The 23,302-nt window shown below is 43.6% G+C and overlaps 1 protein-coding gene across 1 annotated transcript; it reads left to right on the top strand.

The window, feature by feature from the left end:
- The first annotated feature begins 473 nt into the window (after positions 1-473).
- LOC126092722 (dentin sialophosphoprotein-like) lies at positions 474-21,984 on the top strand. Its single transcript, XM_049908446.1, has 3 exons — positions 474-519; positions 6,579-7,859; positions 21,740-21,984. Exons 1-3 carry the CDS (start codon positions 474-476, stop codon positions 21,982-21,984), a joined length of 1,572 nt encoding a protein of 523 aa, XP_049764403.1.
- Positions 21,985-23,302: the final 1,318 nt, after the last annotated feature.

Below are 23,302 nucleotides of genomic sequence, written 5' to 3'. Positions count from 1 at the left end.
GAAAACAGAAATGTAAGAAATGGAGCGCTGGCTAGATAGCACCCACTTACGCAGTTCAGGGCCCTTGGCCCACTGCGATCAAGATGTGGAAGATATGAGAGGAACAGCAAAAGAGTGCAGATGCGGTTTCTCACCCTCTAGTAGAGAAGTGTGTGGCTGTCACAGATGTCGGCTGCTTGCTGCGCTCTCCCGACCTTGACGTAGACCTGGGACGACTACAGGCGGAAACGTGACGTGGGCGAGCCCTTCCGTCCACACTCAGGTTCGCAGTCTGTCTGACTGGGAGTGGTTTATATAAGAACCCAGACCCTATGTCATGTTAACATTACTTTCTGTTTTGTATTTTGAAACGTTTAATAATGTGTCCTTTCTCTTCTAAAGTGGAGGCCACCTTCGTGGCCCAAGTAACATTACTCTTTTTTGTGATCTTGCCGTAGTAATAATATACACATATTACTGTTTCTAGACGCAGGATGGCCTCGTCCTTCCGAGGAGGTACCCTGGTGGAGAAACCAAGGAGTAATTTTCTCTCTAACCTTTATCCCTCCGACTGGAAGTTACAGAAAGAGACTCCAGGCAGCTACATTTTCCATGTAGGCCCTGTGTTCCTCTGCTGTTCTGCCTTCACTAGGGCACCAATTTGATGCTTTAATGCGGAACAGATTTACGTTGGAAAGAAAATTAACTCCAGTTTTGGCCACTAGGTGAAAATGTGGAGCTATGAATGCAAAAAAGACGTACAGAAATGTTTTCATGTGTAGTGGTTCAGGAACAGGACATGGAGAGAAAAGGTCAAATGGAAAGGCGTAATGTTGATTTTATTATTGACCGCTGCTTACACAGTTTGTTCATGTGAGCACCGGAAAAGTCGGCAGCACTCTACATCTTTAAAACGACGAGTTAAACAATTGCTCGCAGCAGTTCCGATGGAGCCTCAGTAACGTGTTTCTTTATACTGGCCTTCAGATCACGTATAGACCGAACGTGTCCATGGTAAACGCGTCCTTATAGATATACCAGAGCCATAAGCCACGTGGATTCAGATCATGTGGTCTTGCAGGCCATGCATCTGAAAAACCGTGCTTTCCACAGAGATGCGCTCTTCCAAAGTAGGAACCACTTGTTGCACAAGGAGGGTTTATCTGCAGGCATCACAGTGCACATGACAGGCCCTCTGCGTGTGTTTCCTTCACAGAGGAATGGACCGAGAATGAATGTGCTTGTGAATCAACACTACACAGTCACATATGGCAAGTTAAGTGGCTCTCCTTGCACAACACGTGATTCAACAGTAACCAAAATTCGGCATCACTCCACTCAGTAGTGCCGTCCACATGTTGTCAACTTCGATACTTGTTAAAAAAACCGAAGAGCAAATTCAGAACCTTGCTGCGGATCTTGAGGTTGCAGTTGCCCACCGTCTGGATCTTGTAATGGTCACAGGTTAAAATAGAGCGCAAAACTTTCTGTAGTGTTGACCATGGCATCCACATTTCTCGTGACACTGCCCGAGCACTAGCACTACCAGGGACAAGTGTTGCATGGTCAGTTACATCAACAGCAACTTCGTCAATATTTTTCATCGAGATAGGACGCCTTCCTCTTGCAGGTGCTACGAGGGTAATCCAAAAAGTAAGGTCTCTTATTTTTTTATAAGTACATAGATCGGTTTATTTCTACAATGGTTTAATCAGTTTACAACTTGAACAAGTAGCTATTATTCGACATAATCACCATTTCTGTCGATTCATTTTTGTAGACGCTGTGGCAGTTTTTGTATGCCCATGTCATACCAGCTCACCGTTATGCTGTTCAGAAAGTTATGAACCTTTTCTTTAACCTCGTCGTCGGAGCTGAATCGCTTTCCGGCCAAATGTTCTTTTAACCTAGGGAACAGGTGATAGTCACTGGGCGCCAAGTCGTGACTATAGGATGGGTGGGTGATTATGTTCCACTGAAACTGTTGCAGGAGAACAACGGTTTGCCGAGCGATGTGTGGGCGAGCGTTGTCATGGAGGATGTGTAAGCCCTTGCTCAACATTCCTCTTCTCCGGTTCTGAATTGACCGTTTGAGTTTTTTCAGACTCTTACAGTACCTGTCAGTGTTAATTGTGGTCCCAGCGATTCAACTCTGACGACGAGGTGAAAGAAGAGGTTCATAAGTTCCTGAACAGCAGCGAACTGGTATGACATGGTCATACAAAAACTGCCATAGCGTCTACAAAAATGCATCGACAGAAATGGGCATTATGTCGAAAAATACCTAAATGTTTAAGCTGTAAACTGATGTAAACCATTGTAGAAATAAACAGGTCTATGTACTTATAAAAAAATAAGACACCTTACTTTTGGGATTACCCTCGTTCTTCAAGTTCACCCTTGTTGCCGAGTTTTATCATCATCATCTTTAAACCATTTAATGACATCGGGCCTCTCTTCAGACCTTATAGTCAGCGAAACTCTCTCAATTCAACACTGTAATTGATGCCGTTGACGTAAAACTGTTACACTAACAGCGAACAGTCTCTCTTCTCGATAGACACCGTGTCCACTCACGTTACGGCATGTCAAATGACAGCGTGCATCTCGAAACTTCATAAAAACAATGTACAGCGTCAGATTTGCACCTGACTGCCCCAACTGAACTAATTTTTTTTTCCAGCGCAAATCGCATTCGCGTTAGCGCTTTATCATATCTACCAATTTTTGGTGCCATACGATAATTATAGCCTACACTGGATCCCCGTGAGTAGCTGCACTTTAATTTCAAATACCCGGTATGTAGGTTTGGCACAGGCTGTTGCTTATTCCAATTATACACTTTATTTCATTTGCACTTAGGTAATTTCGTCCTTTCGGGTCCAAACCAACGTCCCGATAATAACATAACGTAGATTGTATCAGTGTCAGTCAAACGAAGAAACAATTGACCATACCAAAATATGGTATGATACTGTATTTTATGTCTTTTGGTTCAATGTTTGTGCATCTACATACAGACTGTGAGCATACATACTGTCTTTTCGTTGCAGTAGAGACGACATTACATGTTGACGTCTCCATACAGTTCCTTACACGCGAAAGAATAGAACGGAATTTTTGTGAGATGTAACTAGGACGTATGATGCTATTTCTTTCCCATCTGAAGCCATCCACAGTTTATGTCATTCTTAGTATTAGGGGACTGAAAATGTTCTAGGTGGAGAAATTAACAAACTAGAAATAAAATAAAGTGTTTATTTCGAACACACACCCTAACGCTGAAAACTCATTTATCGTTCCTCAAATGAAATGTGATGCGGTCGTACAGTAAAGCATAAAGGATGCGGCGGAAGAGAGTTCCGCTCAAAATCTAGCGTCCATTCCGAACAACGGTACATATCCCCTACACCGTGATGCGCGAAGATGGTTGGCGAAGATGTACTTGGAATGAACCTGGAATGGGGCCGGCTTCTATCCAGGGACGAATGAAGAATACATCTGATGATCGTCGTAGAAGTGCATAGAGGCAGGAAAGTACCAGTGAATGTGTCTCACATGTAGTAGGTCCAGCAGAAAGACTGGTAGGCGATTTTTGGAGCTACTGTCAAGTACGGTTGTTTGTCGCCTCTCATCGCTGCCGGCGTGAATGTCACGGCTGTACATCAACGGGACATGGCAGTCCAATGTAATAACTTAACCAACAGTCGATGTTTCGGCAACAGGTTTGTCTTTGGTATGGCTCTGAGCACTATGGGACTTAACATCTGTGGACATCAGTCCCCTAGAACTTAGAACTACTTAAACCTAACTAACCTAAGGACATCACACACATCCATGCCCGAGGCACGATTCGAACCTGCGACCGTAGCGGTCACACGGTTCCAGACTGAAGCGCCTAGAACCGCACGGCCACACCGGTCGGCCTCGTTTGTCTTCCAATATGATAATATATGAGCACACTGCGCTCACTTTGGGAAGAGCTTCCTCCAGAAGGCATGAGTCAGCCGGAGGGAATAATGGCACCTGGTATTTACTGAGGTGCATCCGGTAAAGAATGGTTGGGACTTGTTCACACCTTTAGTGCGTCGTCGCAAGAACTCCCCTCATACACTAGATGACAGGTGGAAGGGAAACGATGTTCTGATTCATATCATAAACAAAGAGTGGGAGAAACTTTAGCGCCGACGTCTCCACCACAACGTCCACAGCAAACCAAGAAGTAGTAAAGTACGTTACAATGCAGGTGTAGGGTATTTAATGTTACTTGTCATTCTGCAGCTGATTTTGATTCCATAAATGTGCAGAGATGTACGCTATCGAGAAGACTGACTCTTTTTGGATATTGTTTTGTTTTTATTTCACGGTAAGGGTATTTTTGTTATAGTTACGTAAAACTTATTCTGTTATTCCTCGTTCCACTTCAACACAATACTGGTTCGTGGGTATTCAAATGGTAGACGACTTCTCTTAGTGGTTTATAGTGTCAACTACAACTTTACGCGACTTGCACATGAAAGGAAATCGATGTTCTGTTTCTCATTATAAATGAAATGCGTAATTATAATGGTAACCTAAAAATATACACAGCGATCAGAGATTTTTGCGATGAGATAATCTTTCCAATTGCTAAACACAACTAACAGTATTTCCAGAAGCACAGGCCTCACAGACTATACCTGTTAGCGCGTATCGTACCACACAGGTTTGAGGTTGCTCTATCGATTGTTTCCATAAAATCACTACTCAGGCAACATTTTGTGTAAAATGAGAACTAAAATGACGTCGCGAGAGGCGCCTCCGGCTCTCTTCCTGCTGACTGACTCCATCCACACAAAACAGGGGCAAAGTTGAATACACCTTCAGAAATTTCAAGAAATGTTATTTAACAAATAATCAAAAAGGTTATTTGCTGCCCGGAAAAATGTTGCTTAATGAAAGTAAACAGCGAGAAAAAATCGAGATTGTGTTGAAATTTCAGAAATCAGCGACACAGACTTTTCAAAAAATGGTTCAAATGGCTCTGAGCACTATGGGACTCAACATCTTAGGTCATAAGTCCCCTAGAACTTAGAACTACTTAAACCTAACCAACTTAAGGACATCACACACACCCATGCCCGAGGCAGGATTCGAACCTGCGACCGTAGCAGTCCCGCGGTTCCGGACTGCAGCGCCAGAACCGCTAGACCACCGCGGCCGGCTACAGACTTTTCATATGGAATGAGAACCGTATGAAGATGAGAGTGTAATGCGTACTATTCCTGTATTCGAACTGCATAAAAGTCTTTCAGTAGGCAGGAGTTCTGTAGATCATCATGATCAACAAAACTGGAGGCACTTGTCAGTAATCGACAATTACATTATGAAAATTCCACAAGCAACATGTGAAGTACTGAGTTTGAATGCAAGTGGTATTGCGTACATTTTGCGTGTGTGTAGAGAAGGTGGTCGACACACATCTGCATTTAACAGAGCAGTTTACGAATATCGCGACGAAAAATGCTGATAAACAGAAAAAAAGAGATATATTCTGACCTTTCTGAATGGACTAAGTAAGGGACAAGCTTTTAAAACAGTATCTCTTATTATAGATGATAACACGTAGATTTTTGTGTGTGGCCCAGAAACCAAGATGCCTCAGCACTCTTTATATTTTCTATAAGCGAATAAATATAGATATATCCGTCCACATTTCGTGTAGGATCGTCTTTCACAAGATGTAGTTCACTGAGTCGTGAGAGGACAGACGCTGAAAAACAAGGGAACTGTTATATTCGTCAGCTGAAACCAAAGCAGTTTGGCGTGCTTACAGATTACTGCTTCGTTCGTACTTCAGGAAGTGCTTAGAGAGTAGTACTGAGAGGAAAAGATGGTCAGTTGTTTCCTTCATGAAGCTTCTGAATGATGCGACCAAGGCTGACCAATAATAGGGCTTGAACCCATACCAGGACAGGCAGCCTGAGTAAAGAAGACAGGTTAGCTCCGCTAGGCAGGGTAAAAATCAAGGGAAAATGAGCGTAAATCTCAACGTCTGGCCCACAAGTTACTCATCAGTGCAAAGCCTAAAACGGAAAACTACAGCGACCGTGTCCTTAATGGAGCAGTTCCGACATTCACCTCATATGGCTACGGGAAGTCATGAAACAACAAAATACGTATATCCATCTTGTTCCTTCCGGTTACGATTATCCTGGTTCAGCTGCTGACACACGTCTTAGGTAAAAACTATATGTACAGTGTGGGTGTGCAAGTGAAATTCTTTCTGAAAGTGACGGAAGTACTCGTAAAGCTCTGAAGAGTGCCTGAAAAGAATAACACGCGACGTCTGGTAAGGCGTTTTCAGGCTGCCTAAAATTGATCTGACGAACATAATCTGAAAGTATTCAGTGTTAGTGGAAAATTTAGAACCTAATGATTGAAGTAATGTACCTATCATCGTTTGGTAGGCCGTGAAATACAGTGTATTATTGTAGCATGTAGCCGAAACATTCATCAACAATAGGCAAAGCAATGACGTCAGAAGTCGTTTCCAGGGAAATCACTCAATGTATTGTCGTACAGCTATAAAAGAGAAAGCACTGGATGTTTTACACTAGAGACTCGCAGGCATAGAGATGGGAGGACAGTCTGTGGTAGTGTACAACCAAGCCAGGAGGGCATCGCATCGTTGGATTCTAGTAGTGTACAAGGAAGCCAAGAGGGCATCGCGTCGTCGGATTCTAGTAGTGTACAAGGAAGCCAAGAGGGCATCGCGTCGTTGGATTCTAGTAGTGTACAAGGAAGCCAAGAGGGCATCGCGTCGTTGGATTCTAGTAGTGTACAAGGAAGCCAAGAGGGCATCGCGCCGTTGGATTCTAGTAGTGTACAAGGAAGCCAGGAGGGCATCGCATCGTTGGATTCTAGTAGTGTACAAGGAAGCCAAGAGGGCATCGCGTCGTCGGATTCTAGTAGTGTACAAGGAAGCCAAGAGGGCATCGCGTCGTCGGATTCTAGTAGTGTACAAGGAAGCCAAGAGGGCATCGCGTCGTTGGATTCTAGTAGTGTACAAGGAAGCCAAGAGGGCATCGCGTCGTTGGATTCTAGTAGTGTACAAGGAAGCCAAGAGGGCATCGCGTCGTTGGATTCTAGTAGTGTACAAGGAAGCCAAGAGGGCATCGCGTCGTTGGATTCTAGTAGTGTACAAGGAAGCCAAGAGGGCATCGCGTCGTTGGATTCTAGTAGTGTACAAGGAAGCCAAGAGGGCATCGCGTCGTCGGATTCTAGTAGTGTACAAGGAAGCCAGGAGGGCATCGCATCGTTGGATTCTAGTAGTGTACAAGGAAGCCAAGAGGGCATCGCGTCGTCGGATTCTAGTAGTGTACAAGGAAGCCAAGAGGGCATCGCGTCGTTGGATTCTAGTAGTGTACAAGGAAGCCAAGAGGGCATCGCGCCGTTGGATTCTAGTAGTGTACAAGGAAGCCAAGAGGGCATCGCGTCGTTGGAGTCTAGTAGTGTACAAGGAAGCGAAGAGGGCATCGCGTCGTTGGAGTCTAGTAGTGTACAAGGAAGCCAAGAGGGCATCGCGTCGTTGGATTCTAGTAGTGTACAAGGAAGCCAAGAGGGCATCGCGTCGTTGGATTCTAGTAGTGTACAAGGAAGCCAAGAGGGCATCGCGTCGTTGGATTCTAGTAGTGTACAAGGAAGCCAAGAGGGCATCCCGTCGTTGGATTCTAGTAGTGTACAAGGAAGCCAAGAGGGCATCGCGTCGTTGCATTCTAGTAGTGTACAAGGAAGCCAAGAGGGCATCGCGTCGTTGGATTCTAGTAGTGTACAAGGAAGCCAAGAGAACAACGCTAACCCAGAGGGCAATGTCGAAGCAGTGCGCAGAAGTTCCTCAGGTATGTACCGATTATATTTGGCCACATAGGAGCTCCCATATGCTGTTACAAACTCATTCCATGACACGTTTCCCGATCGACAACAGTGCTTTGTAATCGCAGGTTGGAGCGGAGAAGGTGGCCTCAAGTTGCGCTAACTTTCCCTGCTGGGGGAAGACGCTGCACCTTCGTCAGTCGTGGACAGCCAGGTTCGTTGAGTACACGAGCTGTGACGGCACCGGGCGTGTTCGTCGTGGACGGGGCCTCTCGAACTGCTGGGGATCCTCTGCCCAACTTCCTGGTGGCGCTACCGTTGCTGACGGAGTCTTAGATTTAACTGAAATAAATCGAATGTTACCATGTTGCTTATCAAATAAATGCAATAAAACTGAATACTGAATCTTGAGTTTAAGTTTCTCAGTACAGATTTATCTGACATACTAAAGATTCTCAGTACAGATTTAGCTGACGCATTGAGAGTGTGATAAACGTGGATACTGATACTTAAGGTTTTTGTAAACGCAGTACAGATTTAGCTGACACATTGAGAGTGTGAGAAAGGTGAATACTGATTCTTGAGTTTTTTTTTTAAACGAACTGAAGCAGATTTATCGGAAGTAATAAGACTGTCACCAAGGATGTACGTCAGGGACTGAACAGCAGGCGAGTTTCACACGATAACGAATGTTATAAGGAAAGCGTCACGCTGTATTTGCCTGTCGAACTGAGCCTAAGCCAACAAAACTTTCATAGGAATTATCTGAAAAAAAATTGGCGCTTATGTTCTATGTTGGCATGTGATAGTACTCTTTCCTCTTACATGTTAAGCTAACTGCATGGAGAACCAAACGCACATATTGCCTAAACACAGGCGAAGGGGTCGGATCCATTACACGAGAATAGATGGAACACCAGCTTTGTAACACTGTTTACCAGGACCTGACCGACTTACAAACTAGCATCTAAATCAGCTGCCTCAGATAGGTGGATACCACATCGTAGCTCCCTTCAGTGACATACCACGAACTGGAATCTGTCCGAATCATGAAAACATGATGATGTAGCGGTTAATATAAAGACAGACAAATATCCGAGACTCCTTAAGATTTATCGACTGATCAGACTACTGCCCGCGGCCGCAGTTAAGATTGAGAGGGTAGTACTTAGAGAGATTTCAATGCCATGTGTAAAGCAGCTAGCAGCCAGTGAACGAGAGAAATTCGTGATGTACTGATTACCAACTCGAAGGCGTAGAAGATATATCATTAACTTTTTGTTCGTTTGTAGGTAGGCCTACTTGGTAGTGCCTGACATGGGAATCCCCGAGCAACACTACCGTAGCCGGTAGAAGAGCCAAAATAAAATGGCGCTGCCCGTCTTCAGTTTAACAGATGTTTCGAAGTAATGAAGTTTTATGTCTACGCAGTCCAAATCATTGTAGAGAATTCATTAGTATACCCTGGTTGTGTAAAAGTCCGCAAGCTTCCGAATTATTTTCCATTTAGTTTAATTAGTGATTTATGCTCTACATTTGGTATTATAAAACGGCTGCTGAGATTGTCTCGTAAACCGTTTTTATAGATTACGAACAGTAGATGGCCTACAACACTTCGTTGTAGAACACCATATCACTTCGATTTTACTCGAAGTCTCTCCGCCAGTTTCTACGAACTTTTACGTTTCACAGTTGCAGAACTGATACAGTACTCTGTGGGCAGACAATCTGATCGGAAGCCGCTTGTCAGGAAAGGTACCGAAGGCCTTCTGCAAATGTAGAAGCTTCCTCTATCGATAGAACGCGTCACTTCCTGCGATTAAAGAGTTAGTTGTGTTGCACACCAGCGATATATTCTGTATCAGTGTTGACAATGTGCCAATGCACCATTTTCCTCGAAGAAATTCATAATGTTCGAACACACGATATGTTTCAAAATCATGCTACACATCGACGTCAGTGATATGCATCCATAATACAGTGGATTAGCCTTATTTCCTTTCCTGTGTATCTTCGTGATCCGTTCAACTTCATAGTTTTAAGGTACGGATTTTTCGTTGAGCGAGCGGTTGTTCATGATTGCCCGTATGGATATATTATATCAGTATACGTGAAAGGAATCTAATTGTTATATGATATGCACGGGAAGACTTGCCTTTATTAAATGATTCAAGTGTTTTCAATACGTCAAAGATATCTACGTGCAAGTTAATGTTGTTGGTAGCTGTTCATGTCAAGGAAAATTGCCAATCAATGTTGAATTGTTGTTCCGCGCAGGGAGTTGGAGATATGTTTCGTGTGACAGCGCTTCAATTCAGAGAACACTCTCCTCTCCATCCGAAAATGCCTGGGAATGCCCAACGGTACCGACCGGCTGCCGTGTCATCCTCAGCCTACTGGCGCCACTGAATGTGGATGTGGTGGGACGGGGGATGGGGGGGGGGCATGTGGTCAGCACACCGCTTTCACGGAGCCGCTACTTTTCAGTCCAGTAGCTCCTCAGTTTGCCACACAAGGGCTGAGTGCATCCCACTTGCCAACAGCACTCGCCAGAACGGATGGTCACCCATCCAAGTACTAGCCCAGCCCGACAGCGCTTAACTTCGGCGATCTGACGGGAACCGTTTTTATCACTGAGGCAAGGCCGTTGGCTCTGAGAACAGTGGATTGTACAAAATTGCTGCCTCCTCTCGACGGCTCTCGAGCGTAAACATGAAGTTGCCGCCACCATGGCAAAATTCTTTACCTGTGAACTTAAAAATAAGGCAGAAGATTAGAATTAAACGTACCATCGGCGAGGAGGCCTCTCGATGGGTTCGGAAGGGGGAGAAGGACGCAAAAGATAATTGATTATTTCGATTTCGAAGGCGCCATCCTGACATTTGCCTTAAGTAGGACACGAAAACCCTAGGTCTGGATTCGTGAACGGGGTTTTGCACTGTTTCCCTACCGAAAAGCTGGTACAGACACTTACCTCACTACTGCCCAACCCCGATCTACACACAAAACGGAGTATCAAAGGGGATTCCATCAGAAGGAGGGGTTGCATCCGGCGTGCCTTAGGAAAGTGTGAAACACGGTTCATTTACTTTAGTTCCGTACAAATGGATGATATATGACACTTCCCATAATAGTTGGTATTAGGTTTTCGGCAAGTTGCATTCGTGTATGGAGCGTGGGAAGAATGATACATTATCTGCATACTTAGTGACCCTACGCGGCTTCGCTACGTACTGACGAATTTATAAATTCTGTACAAAAGCCTTTTTCATGAATCGGTCTATGTGTTAGTGGAAACAGTACAAAAATCCCTACAGTAGTTCTTGAAGTTAGGCTTCACATACAGACAGACAAACGCAGCATGGGACTTTGATTTATAATGTGTTGCGGAATCGGCGCTGTTCACTAGTCTAATCTTGTCTTCGCAATCTCTAGGGAAGAGATACGTTCGAAATTTTAGCATTCTTCTGGATTACTCAGTTAATACAGGTTCTCAAGATTTGATAAGTAGGATTCACGGGTCACGTGGCGTCGCCAGTTCCATACCTTTGGTACGTCCCGCATACCCGTCACACGTCTGTAAGTAGCATCTAGGAGAGCGCGATGGAAGTTTTCACCACTCGTGGGAGGCTCTGTTCGGTTTCAGATCTAAACAGTCTCAAGAACAATTCTGGATGTGCGAGAGTAAGTTGACAGGTGTCCTATTTGTTTTCAACAGTTCATTAAAACGGACGGTGTGAAGTCAGCAAACACGTAAGACGGAAACACTATAGGACACTGCTGGATTGCTACAGAGGTTAATGCCGTAGTTTAATCGCAGTTCGTGCACCATCTAAACTTTATCTGAAGAATCTGCAGTGCAAGTAAAGTATTTCTTTTGCTTTAAATACATAAAAGCTATGCTTAATCTCAGACGACAAAAGTGTTGAGAATGCTACATCAACATCGATTGCACCCGTACCATATTTATATGCACCAGGAATTGCATGGCGACGACTTTGAACGTCGTGTACAGTTCTGCCACTGGGCACAAGAGAAATTACGGGACGATGACAGATTTTTTGCACGCGTTCTGTTTAGCGACTAAGCGTCATTCACCAACATCGGTAACGTAAACCGGCATAATATGCACTATTGGGCAACGGAAAATCCACGATGGCTCCGACAACTGGAACATCTGCGACCTTGGCGGGTTATTGTATGGTGCGGAGTTATGGGAGGAAGGATAATTGGCGCCCATTCTATTGATGACAATCTAAATGGTGCAATGTATGCTGATTTGCTACATAATGTTCTACCGATGTTACTATAAGATGTTTCACTGCATGACAGAATGACGATGTACTTCCAAGATGATGGATGTCCGGCACATAGCTCGCGTGCGTTTGAAGCGGTATTGAATAGTATATTTCAGGACAAGTGGATTGGTCGTCGAAGCTCCATACCATGGCCCGCACGTTTCCCGGATCTGACGTCCCCGGATTCTTTCTGTGGGGAAAGTTGAAGGATATTTGCTATCGTGATGCACCGACAACGCCTGACAACATGCGTCAGCGCATTGTCAATGCATGTGCGAACATTACGGAAGGCGAACTATTCGCTGTTGAGAAGAATGTCGTTACACGTACTGCCAAATGCTTTGAGGTTGATGGACATCATTTTTAGCATTTCTTGCATTAATGTGGTATTTACAGGTAATGACGCTGAAACAGCATGCGTTCTCAGAAATGATAAGCTCACAAAGGTACATGTATCACACTGGAACAACCGAAATAAAATGTTCAGACGTACCTACGTTCTGTATTTTAATTTAAAAAACCTACCTGTTACCAACTGTTCGTCTAAAATTGTGAGCCACATGCTTGTGACTATTACAGCGCCATCTATCACAAAGCGAAAAAAGTGGTCCAACTAAAACATTCATATTTCTTTACGTACTACACGAATATGTAATAAAAATGGGGTTTCATATTTAAAAAACGCAGTTGATATCCGTTTGACCTATGGCAGCGCCATCTGGTTTCCCCCTTCAAGTTAGACAAGTTTTGTTTTTTGTAGTTTTTTTGTTTGACGATTATTTCGTGAGATATTTGGCCCGAATACGATCAGTGGACTACCCTGTATATGTAGGTACATAGTAAATATTGGTGATGATCTGGATGCCTCTGACACTTATAGAACTAAATGAGGCCAGCAGAGAGCACCATAGCTAGGGTACATGAGTAATCAGTATCGTAAATTTAATAGCAAAATGCAGTATACTTAGTCATTAATTAAAATTACTTCATAAGCCAAAATAGGCGTCTGACAATGAAACATACACTGACATACAACATGTGGAATTAGATCCACACTTAAAATCCACATAAAAGGTGCAAAAAGTAATAATGGGAAGTTTCTAGCCTGGCAAAAGTGAAATACAAAATAAAAAGTTCAAAAATAAAATCGCATTTAAAATCGAAACTTTCCAACATGACAGAACAACTAAACCATAACTGTAAGTGTAAGATAATTAACGAAACAGTGACTCTTAATTAAAAAGTCGATAGTGGATAAGAGATCCGGAGTGGGATCTCAATGGCGCCGCTTCTCTGTATGAAGTTCTCGTTTTCCTGTAACGGAACGTGCGGGAGAAGGCACAGCCTCCCCGCCGCTGGTGGCAGTTGCTCGGCCACCATAGACCAGACGTTTTCAATTGGTGAGAGATCTGGAGAATGTGCTGGCCAGGGCAGCAGTCGAACATTTCCTGTATCGAGAAAGGCCCGTACAGGACCTGCAATATGCGGTCGTGCATTATCCTGCTGAAATGTAGCGTTTCGAAGGGATCGAATGAAGGGTAGAGCCACGGGTCGTAACGTATCTGAAGTGTAACGTCCACTGTTCAAAGTGCCGTCAATGCAAACAAGAGGTGACCGACACGTGTAACCAATGGCACCCCATACCATCACGCCGGTTAATACGCTGGTATGGCGATGACGAATACACGCTTCCAATGTGCGTTCACCGTGATGTCGCCAAACACGGATGCGACCATCATGATGCTGTAAACAGAACCTGGATTCTTCCGAAAAAATGACGTTTTGCCATTCCTGCACCCAGGTTCGTCGTTGAGTACCCCATCGCAGGCGCTCCTGTCTGTGGTGCAGCGTCAAGGGTAACCGCAGCCATGATATCCGAGCTGATAGTCCGTACTACTCCAAACGTCGTCGAACTGTTCGTGCAGATGGTTGTTGTCTTGCAAACGTCCCCATCTGTTGACTCAGGGATCGAGAAGTGGCTGCACGATCCGTTACAGCTATGCGGATAAGATGCCTGTAATCTCGACTGCTAGTGATACGACGCCGTTGGGATCCAGCACGGCGTTCCATATTACCCTCCTGAACCCAACGGTTCCATGTTCTGCTAACAGTCATTGGATCGCGACCAACGCGAGCAGCAATGTCGCGATACGATAAACCGCAATCGCGATTGGCTACAATCCGACCTTAATCAAAGTCGGAAACGTGATGGTACGCAGTTCTCCTCCTTACACGAGGCATAACAACGTTTCACCAGGCAACGCCGGTCAACTGCTGTTTGTGTATGAGAAATCGGTTGGAAGCTTTCCTCATGTCATCACGTTGTAGGTGTCGCCACCGGCACCAACCGTGTGTGAATGCTCTGAAAAGCTAATCATTTGCATATCACAGCATCTTCTTCATGTCGCTTAAATTTCGCGTCTGTAGCACGTCATCTTCGTGGTGTAGCAATTTTAATCGCCAATAGTGTATTTATTCTGGTCCTGCCAACTTTGTGGTGTAACCTAGTACCTTTCGTGTGAAACCCAATTTTTAATTCCTTTTTTTTTATCCTTATGCAATTCTTCCGGAAAATGCACCATTCCATCACATAGTAACCAACTTCTTCTCTGGATCTATTGTCTCCTTCTTGTCACGTATTTTTCACTATAGTTCATTACAAAAGTTCATTGCATCACGGTCCTTATACCCCTTTACCCTGGCTACTTGTCTGATCACATTAAATTCTTCCACTTCTTCGTTAGGGATGAGTGGTAGTTTTAGTATACTGCTGATCACAGCTGTGAAGAATGCTGATTTATGCTTATTAGGATTGATTTCCTATTTATAATCGTGTCAGTAGCCCTCGTCCTCCTAAATACGATAATGTTATGACTTCCATCTCTTTTAGTTAACCTAAGAACCAAACAACTTATACTTCTTTCTACCGGTTACACTGTGAACTTAATTTTTTGGTGCATCCCACTCACTCTTTCTGCTACCCCACATATTTCATTTTCGTCACCATTCTACGGTAGTATGATGTCGTATAAATAACGTCTGTAGTAGACAATGTTTTTCCTATACGTCAATATTTTGTTATAAGAACTTATTTTGTAGGTCATTTATGAAGATCTTCCACTCCAATGATATGAGTTTAGCACCGCTGGACCCAACTCATCACACGCCACACAGCCATACACTCATAGATATAATAGCAACAAAGCGACCAGATAAAATAATTCGCGCCAATCAGACATCCGCTCCAGGACTCTCTGCTCACGACGTGATATTCTTAAATTACTCAGTGCATACCACCAAAGAAAAATCTCACCTGGTAACCTACAGAAACCTAAAAAATGTTAACCATGACGCTCTTCAAAAGGATTGCTCAGACATCCCTTGGCATGATATAAGCAATGAACCGACTTTAGACGGAAAAATTCGGGAATTATGTCGCAAAATTATTACACTGTATGATAAACATGCTCCTCAACGCACTGTCAAGGTAAAGAGAGCTCCCGCTCCGTGGCTCACCACTGCATTACGCCAGTTAATGAATAAACGTGATGCTGCACATAGGGCCTTCAAGCGTAACCCAACTCCCGAGGCGTACGAAGCTTATAGGAAACTCCGAAATAGAACCAAGCAAAGCGTGAGGAATGCCAAAATCAGACATGCCCGCTCTGTCGTATGCGGTATAACAAAACCTGCTGCACTGTGGAAAAAGCTGCGCAGTTTCGGTATAGGGAAGCGAAGATCTGACGCTGTTTATCAAGCGTCTGCAGAAGAATTCAATGATTTCTTCTCAACAGCTATAAACTGCCACGCAGCGACAAATTACCAGCCCCAAGATATCAATCTCTCGAGAGACAAGTTTTACCTAAAACATGTAACTACTGGCACAGTACACAAGGCAATTATGAGAATCTCTTCCGAGGCAGTAGGAAATGATGGAGTCAGCATTGGCATGATTAAGGACGTCGTAGACACTATTACTCCAGTTATCACAGACATCTTCAACCTGTCTCTTGTCAGTAGTACATATCCTACTGAGTGGAAGCAAAGTTTAATTCAACCTATACCCAAGACTGACAACCCTAAGTCGCCAGGTGATTACAGGCCGATCAGCATACTACCTGCAATATCTAAAGCCCTAGAATACATCGTCCATGAACAACTGACGGATTACCTCAAAACTCATAACATCCACAACAAATATCAGTCAGGCTTTCGAAAGCACCATAGTACAGCAACTGCATTAATCAAAGTAACTGATGACATTAAACATGCTATGGACAGACGTGAAGCTACCATCCTAACACTGCTTGACTTTAGCAAGGCTTTTGATACAGTTGACTTTGATATATTACTAATTAAAATGAAACAGCTGAATTTCTCAAACAGCGCTATACACTGGTTCGACATCTACCTCAAAAACAGAAGTCAACAAGTCATTTGTGGGTCGGAAAAGTCATCATGGAAAAACGTGCGCTCTGGAGTTCCCCAAGGCTCCGTCCTTGGTCCATTACTCTTCTCACTGTACATTAATGATATTTCTTCAGTGATTCACTCCTGCAACTACCATCTATATGCCGACGACATCCAACTGTACATAAGTGCAAGCCTCAAGAACATTGCTGACGCAGTAGCGAGTATGAACGCAGATCTTTGCTCTGTTTCTCGATGGGCACAGAACCTAGGTCTGAAACTAAACCCCAAGAAATCCCAGGTCATACTTATATCTCATCCAAAGTTAATCAGTCGGTACTTTCGCGAAACAGTCCCTCAAATACTCCTCAATGGTACCCAACTACCATACCAAAAAACAGTAAAAGACCTTGGAATAATCTTGGATGAACACCTAAACTGGGAAGAACAAACAGTCACAGCTTGCCGGAAATCGCTCTCCTCCCTACATGCAATTCAAAAATTTAGAAAAATATTTCCAACCCATGTTAAACAAAAATTAGTCCAAACACTAGTCTTGCCTAATCTTTACTACTGTGATGTAGTTCAACACGGCACAAATAGTGAAAATTCGAGATGCCTCGAGCTAGTGATGAATGCTTGCGTTAGATACGTATGCAATATACGGTTGTATGATCATATCAGTTCTTCATACTCCCAGCTAGGTTGGATACGCCCACATAAGGCACGCGATCTCCACACGATGTGCTTACTTCAACGATTTCTTAGCCACTGGTGCCCCCAATACTTATCTTCTCACATTAAACACCTATCATCATTCCACAACCGCAATACTAGATCGGATACATCTAGCATCTTGTCTGTACCTTTACATAACACAAAATCTTTCTCTGTGTCATTCTCCATCTCAGCCATACGACTATGGAACGCGCTCCCCTGTGATCTGCGTCTTATCCAGAACCACTTAACATTCAAGAGGGAACTCAAGACTTACATATTAGGGACGGTATAGCCACCATTGTCGTGCCCCTCTCATCTTTTTCTTTCTCCTCTCCATCATAGCTTCGAATTTTACCATTCTATTTCTCCTCCTCTAACTTATCTACCTTTTCTATATCTCTTTCACCCCATTCTATCGTCTTATGTCTCTGCTTGATGAGAATAACTCACAAGCTGCAAGAATATAACGAGAAAATTCCCAACTAGCAATAGGACTGACATTCATAAAAGAAAAAATATGTTCACTTTCCTATACATAGTCATTACTATTATTATTATTCTTGATTATTATAATTACTTTTTGATTGTTATAATTATCATTGTAGTACTTTTATAATCTCTAATTTTTTCTGTAACATTAATACTGTATAACATGTTATATGTCCTTAATGTTCTGTAGAAACTGAAATTTGTTGAATCTGAGTATGCCTGGTTAGGTGTAAGAGAGGGCCTGAAGGCCCTAATCTTGCCAGGTAAAATAAATGCATAAATAAATAAATAAATAAATAAAACACCTCACAAACTGTTGCCCAATGCGAGTGCGTCCGCTTGATAAAAAATCTTACCGTTAAACTAAAAATAATTAAACGATAACACAAGTTCTAAAATTACGAAGAGTTCTACTATTTCCCCTTGAGTAATTTGCTTGCAAAAAATGGTTCAAATGGTTCTGAGCACTATGGGACTCAACTGCTGAGGTCATTAGCCCCCTAGAACTTAGAACTAATTAAACCTAACTAACCTAAGGACATCACAAACATCCATGCCCGAGGCAGGATTCGAACCTGCGACCGTAGCGGTCTTGCGATTCCAGGCTGCAGCGCCTTTAACCGCACGGCAATTTTCTTGCATATTAGCAAGTTCTTCCTCATAATCTCCAATGTTCCGAGATACTCGTTCGCAGGCGTCGACCCATAACGATATGCACTTTGTCAAAGACCGTGTGTCTGTGGATTTCTCCATTTGCGACCCTAGAGTGGGCCCCCATTCGTCTCTTCACCGGTTACATACTATTTCCCTTACTTCTACCTGTGCCCGTACTCTACCAGGCGGCATTCAGTGTCGTGGTGGGCAGTTATGATAGCGCATTGGCTTATCAATGCTGGTTACAAGTGGTGAACAGTCACACTGAGGTCACAGAAGTCGCTGGACACCCCATAACATCGTGTCGGACCACCTTTTTCCCGGCGTACTGCAGCACCTTGACGTGGCAAGGACTCAACAAGTCGTTGGAAATCTCCTGCAGAAATATTAAGCCATGCTGTGTATATAGCCGTCCATAATTGCGAAAGTATTGCCAGCGGAAGATTTTGTGCACGAACTGACCTCTCGATTATAGCCAATAAGTGTTCGACGAGATTTATGTCGGCCGGCGTGGATGGCCAAGCCATTCGCCCGAACTGTCCAGAATGTTCTACAAACCAGTCGCGAACAATTGTGGCCGGTGTCATGCCGGATTGTTATCTATAAAAATTCCATCGTTGTTTCCGGATATGAAGTCCATGAATGGCTACAAATGGTCCAGAAGGAGCCGAAGATAACCATTTCCAGTCAATGATCTGTTCAGTTTGAGATAAGAGGGCCCAGTCCATTCCACGTAAACACAGCCCAGGGCCCAGTCCCTTCCACGTAAACACAGCCAACATCATTGTGATGCCACTATCAGCTTGCACAGTGGGTTGTTGACAACTTGGGTCCATGGCTTCGTGAGGACTGCGCCACACTCGAATCCCAACAACAGTTATTACCAACTGAAACCGGGACTCAGCTGACCAGGCCCCGGTTTTCTGGTGGTCTAGGTCAAGGGTCCAGCCGATACTGGCACGAGTCCTGGAGAGACGCTTAGGCGATGTCGTGCTGTTAGCAAGGCACTTGCATCAAAAGTCTGCTGCTGTAGCCCATTAACGCCAAATTTCGCCGGACTGTCGTAACGGATAAGTTCATTGTATACGTCCCACGTTGATTTATACGGTATTTCCACCCAGTATTGCTTGTCTGTAAGCACTGACCAATCTAGGCAAATGCCGCTGCCCTTTGACGTTAAGTGAAGGCCGTCGGCCACTGTGTTGTCCGTGATGAAACGTAATGCCTGTAATTTGGTACTCTCGCCACACTCTTGACGCTGTGAATCACAGAATATTGAATTTCCTATCGATCTCCGAAATCTAAATTCCCATGCGTCTAGTTTCAACCAACATTACACATTGAAAGTCTATTAATTTCCATCCTGCGGCCATAATCACGTCGAAAACCTTTTCCCATGAATTGCTTAAGTACAAATGACAGCTCCGCCAATGCATTGTCCTTTCATACCTTGTGTACGCGATATTATCGCCATCTGTTTAGCTCTATGTCGTTCTCCCATGAGTATGACAATTCAGTATATTTTTACGTAAAGTTTGGCTCACAAAATAATTTAATTTTTTGTAAGTATCACGATTTCTTTATTATTCAATCATTAGACTGATAATGCATTTCAGTGAGTAATATATGTCCGTATGTGGTTTAATTTATAGGTTCTGAAGAAGATTCCATTACTGGAATCGAAACCTAGGTAAACGAGTAAAAATTACCTTGCAACTGAAGGCTGAAAAAAAATTGTTTATTTTCTGTACATTTCACAGTTGCTGACGCGCTGCATTATGTTAAAGATTTTCAGACGATTCCTGGTCCAGCGTACGGCATCACGAACTTGTTTGGGAATGTTGAGAGAAGAACTAATGATACCAGATTGCACCCACCAACACCATTCTGGTCCAGCATCTGACATGATGGCAAGGATGTGTAAACAACAGTGTTCTGTGCAGTAGTGCTATTTTTTTCTGCGCTCCGCCAATATCGTCGAGAAAATGGTAAACAGAAGTCAACAGCAGCGCGTCCAGCAGAGGGGAAGCAGCAGGTGCGGCGGGCTCGCTCTTGGCGGAAGGTGTGGCCGCGGCTCCCGGTATAGCGGAGCTGGTCCGCGATAGCAGGCACTATATGAGGTACTGTAACGGCAGCAGTATTGGCCAAAATGCGTGAAACTGCTGAGGCCAATACTGCCGAAATTACAGCACTAAAAAAATCTGTGTCTGAATACGAGAAAAAGGCACGAGAGTTGGAAGTGAAACTATCTGCCGCAACAGACGAGCTAGAACAGTACCAAAGGCTAAATAGTCCACGACTGTTTGGAGTAGCAGAAAATAAGGAAGAAGACACAGACAACCTGCTTATAAAGGTTGCGCGGGAAAAATTAGGAGTTGAAGTGACTAAGGCAGACATTGACAGGAGCCATCGGGTGGGACGAAAACTACCAGGTGCTACCAAACCTTGTCCAATATAATTAAATTTGTCTCATACCGAAAATGGGCAGAGATCTTTACCCAGAAGAAGAAGTTAGCAAGGACAGGGCTTACAATAAGGGAAGATCTGACACACGAACGGCTAAAGAATTTAAACAGTGCCATATCCCATTTCGGTCTTGAGAATGTGTGGACTCAGGATGGCAGAGTAACAGCAGCTGGAAAGAAGACAGTCAGAAACATGACAGAACTGAATAATATTAAGTGAAGCTACTCGAGCCAAAAGTGCAAACTTAACACCATTTGCAAATTGTAACAGCCCTATACTCAGATATACTGTCTTGTAATTGTATTAACTTTTTAATTATACCCATATTTGTACCTTCAACTAATTGTTTTTTGTAACTGTATTAACTTTTTACTATTTTTTGTACCTGTAGCTCTAACCCTTACTTAATTTTAGTTACTGCTAATACTTTTTTCATTTTCTCAGTTTATTCTCTTCCATTCTGTAACAGTTCTATTGCAATTATTAGTCTCTCCTCTAGTTCATTAATCACCCATCTCTTCAGTTTAAATTGTTCATAACAAAAATCACTATCAGTATCACTTTAGCAAATTTCAATCTAATTGTAGCTTCCTACGATAATCACTACCAGTATCACTTAAATCTCAATTTAATTCTAGCTTCCTTCGATAATCTATTAATTATTAAGTTTGCTTCTCTCTGCTGGCAGCATCGGCCTCTTAAATCACTCCCCTTTCCCTTACTTCCACCCTAAGCTGTTTCAAATACATTAATTACATTTCTCCTCTTACGACATAGGATACACAGTGACACACAGCCGCCACTGTTTTGGTCATATTCTCCTTGCACCGAATACCACTAATCCATTTTCTATACTCCTGCAACCTCAGGAAATCTCTTGCAGTCGCCTTTCTTTCGGCACTCGCGGAGTCACAAACAGGGCGCGCAAAATCTTGGACACCCCTGTGTTATGTCACTTGACGGAAGCAGCGGCCAGTGCCCCTCGCGGCAGGTAGTGCCTAACAAAGGGACAAACCAGTCTGCCACCATACTCCAGGCTGCTCAGCGGAACGCATCAGAGCTTTTAGCAGCTCACTGCAACATCCAGAACTTGGCCTCCTCTTCAACCAACTAAACTACCACGTAATCCTCTTATCCGAAACGTGGTTAAAACCACACATATCCTCTGCATCTATTAATCTCCCAGGGTACACATTTCTTAGGGCAGACAGATCAAAAAAGCGAGGTGGCGGGGTCGGCGCGTATATACGAACAGATCTCAAAGCGAAAGTCTTATGTACGTCAAACCCTGCTGAAGAAAAGAGGCTGAATTCATGTCCATTGAAATAAATATACAAAGTCGGAAGTTCTTGACTGGCGTCGTGAACAAGCCGCCAAAAATAAGCTCAATGAGTTCCTTTCAGCCGGAATTACATTCACTTCAGTGCCAATACGAACATGTCATCGTAATGGGTGACTTGAACATAGGCCTGCTAAGAGACACTCCCTCCGCAATAAACCTAAGAAGACTGTTTAGTTGCAATAGCATGAACATTCTTCCATTACAACCTACACACCATACGGCGCACAGTCATACTCTTATAGACGTAATCGGAACGAAACAAACTGACAAAGTAAGAGATGTTGGTCAAACTTCGGCCCCTGGCCTCTCAGTACATGATGTAATATTCCTGGCCTACTCTGTGCAGCCCCCAAGGATCAAATCGCGTTACATAACTTGTAGGAACATGAAACGTATTGACCTTGACGCTCTAACAGCCGATTGCTCAGAAATCCCATGGCATCAAATAATCAGAGAACCTACAATCGACGGCAAAATTAATGAACTTGGTGATAAACTCACTGCCCTCTATGACAAACATGCACCTGTACGCACAATCCGTGTAGGAAAATCTCCCGCTCCATGGCTGAATTACGCCAAATGATGACTAATAGGGATGCTGCCCACAGGCGTTTCAAGGCAGATCCGAAACCCGAGCGTTTCGAAGAATATAGAAACCTACGGAACAGAGCGAAACAATTCATTCGCAATGCTAAAATCAGGCACGCTCGCTCCCTTGTATGCAGCGATCTGACGCCCACGACTCTATGGAAGAATCTCCGTAGCTTGGGGGTCCGAAAGGCAAAATCGGAAGCTACTTTTCATGTGTCAGCTAACGAATTAAATGAATTCTTCTCTGCACCTCTGAATACCCGCACGGCTGATAACTACCGTCCACAAGAATCCCCAAACAGGATAACTAACAACGATACCTTCCATCTAAAACATGTAACAACAAATACAGCAAGAAAAGCAATAATGAGAATCTCTTCTGATGCAATAGGCAACGACAGTATCGGTATAACCATGATTAAGAATGTTGCCGATATCTTAGTACCTGTCTTAACTGACATATTTAATTTTTCCCACGTGAACGGAATATACCCCACTG

Source organism: Schistocerca cancellata, chromosome 7, assembly GCF_023864275.1.
Source record: "Schistocerca cancellata isolate TAMUIC-IGC-003103 chromosome 7, iqSchCanc2.1, whole genome shotgun sequence".
Lineage (NCBI taxonomy): Eukaryota > Metazoa > Arthropoda > Insecta > Orthoptera > Acrididae > Schistocerca > Schistocerca cancellata.
Note: the sequence above shows the minus strand (reverse complement) of the source record. Positions and strands in the feature narration are given on the sequence as shown.

What these genes read in the sequence shown, in the direction of transcription:
- LOC126092722 (XM_049908446.1), top strand. Translation starts at nt 474, where the DNA reads ATGGCCTCGTCCTTCCGAGGAGGTACCCTGGTGGAGAAACCAAGGA. An exon ending in CCTGGTGGAGAAACCAAGGA is followed by an intron (nt 520 to 6,578) that starts GTAATTTTCTCT and finishes GTTTTACACTAG; the next exon opens with AGACTCGCAGGCATAGAGAT. An exon ending in AGTGCGCAGAAGTTCCTCAG is followed by an intron (nt 7,860 to 21,739) that starts GTATGTACCGAT and finishes CTGCAACCTCAG; the next exon opens with GAAATCTCTTGCAGTCGCCT.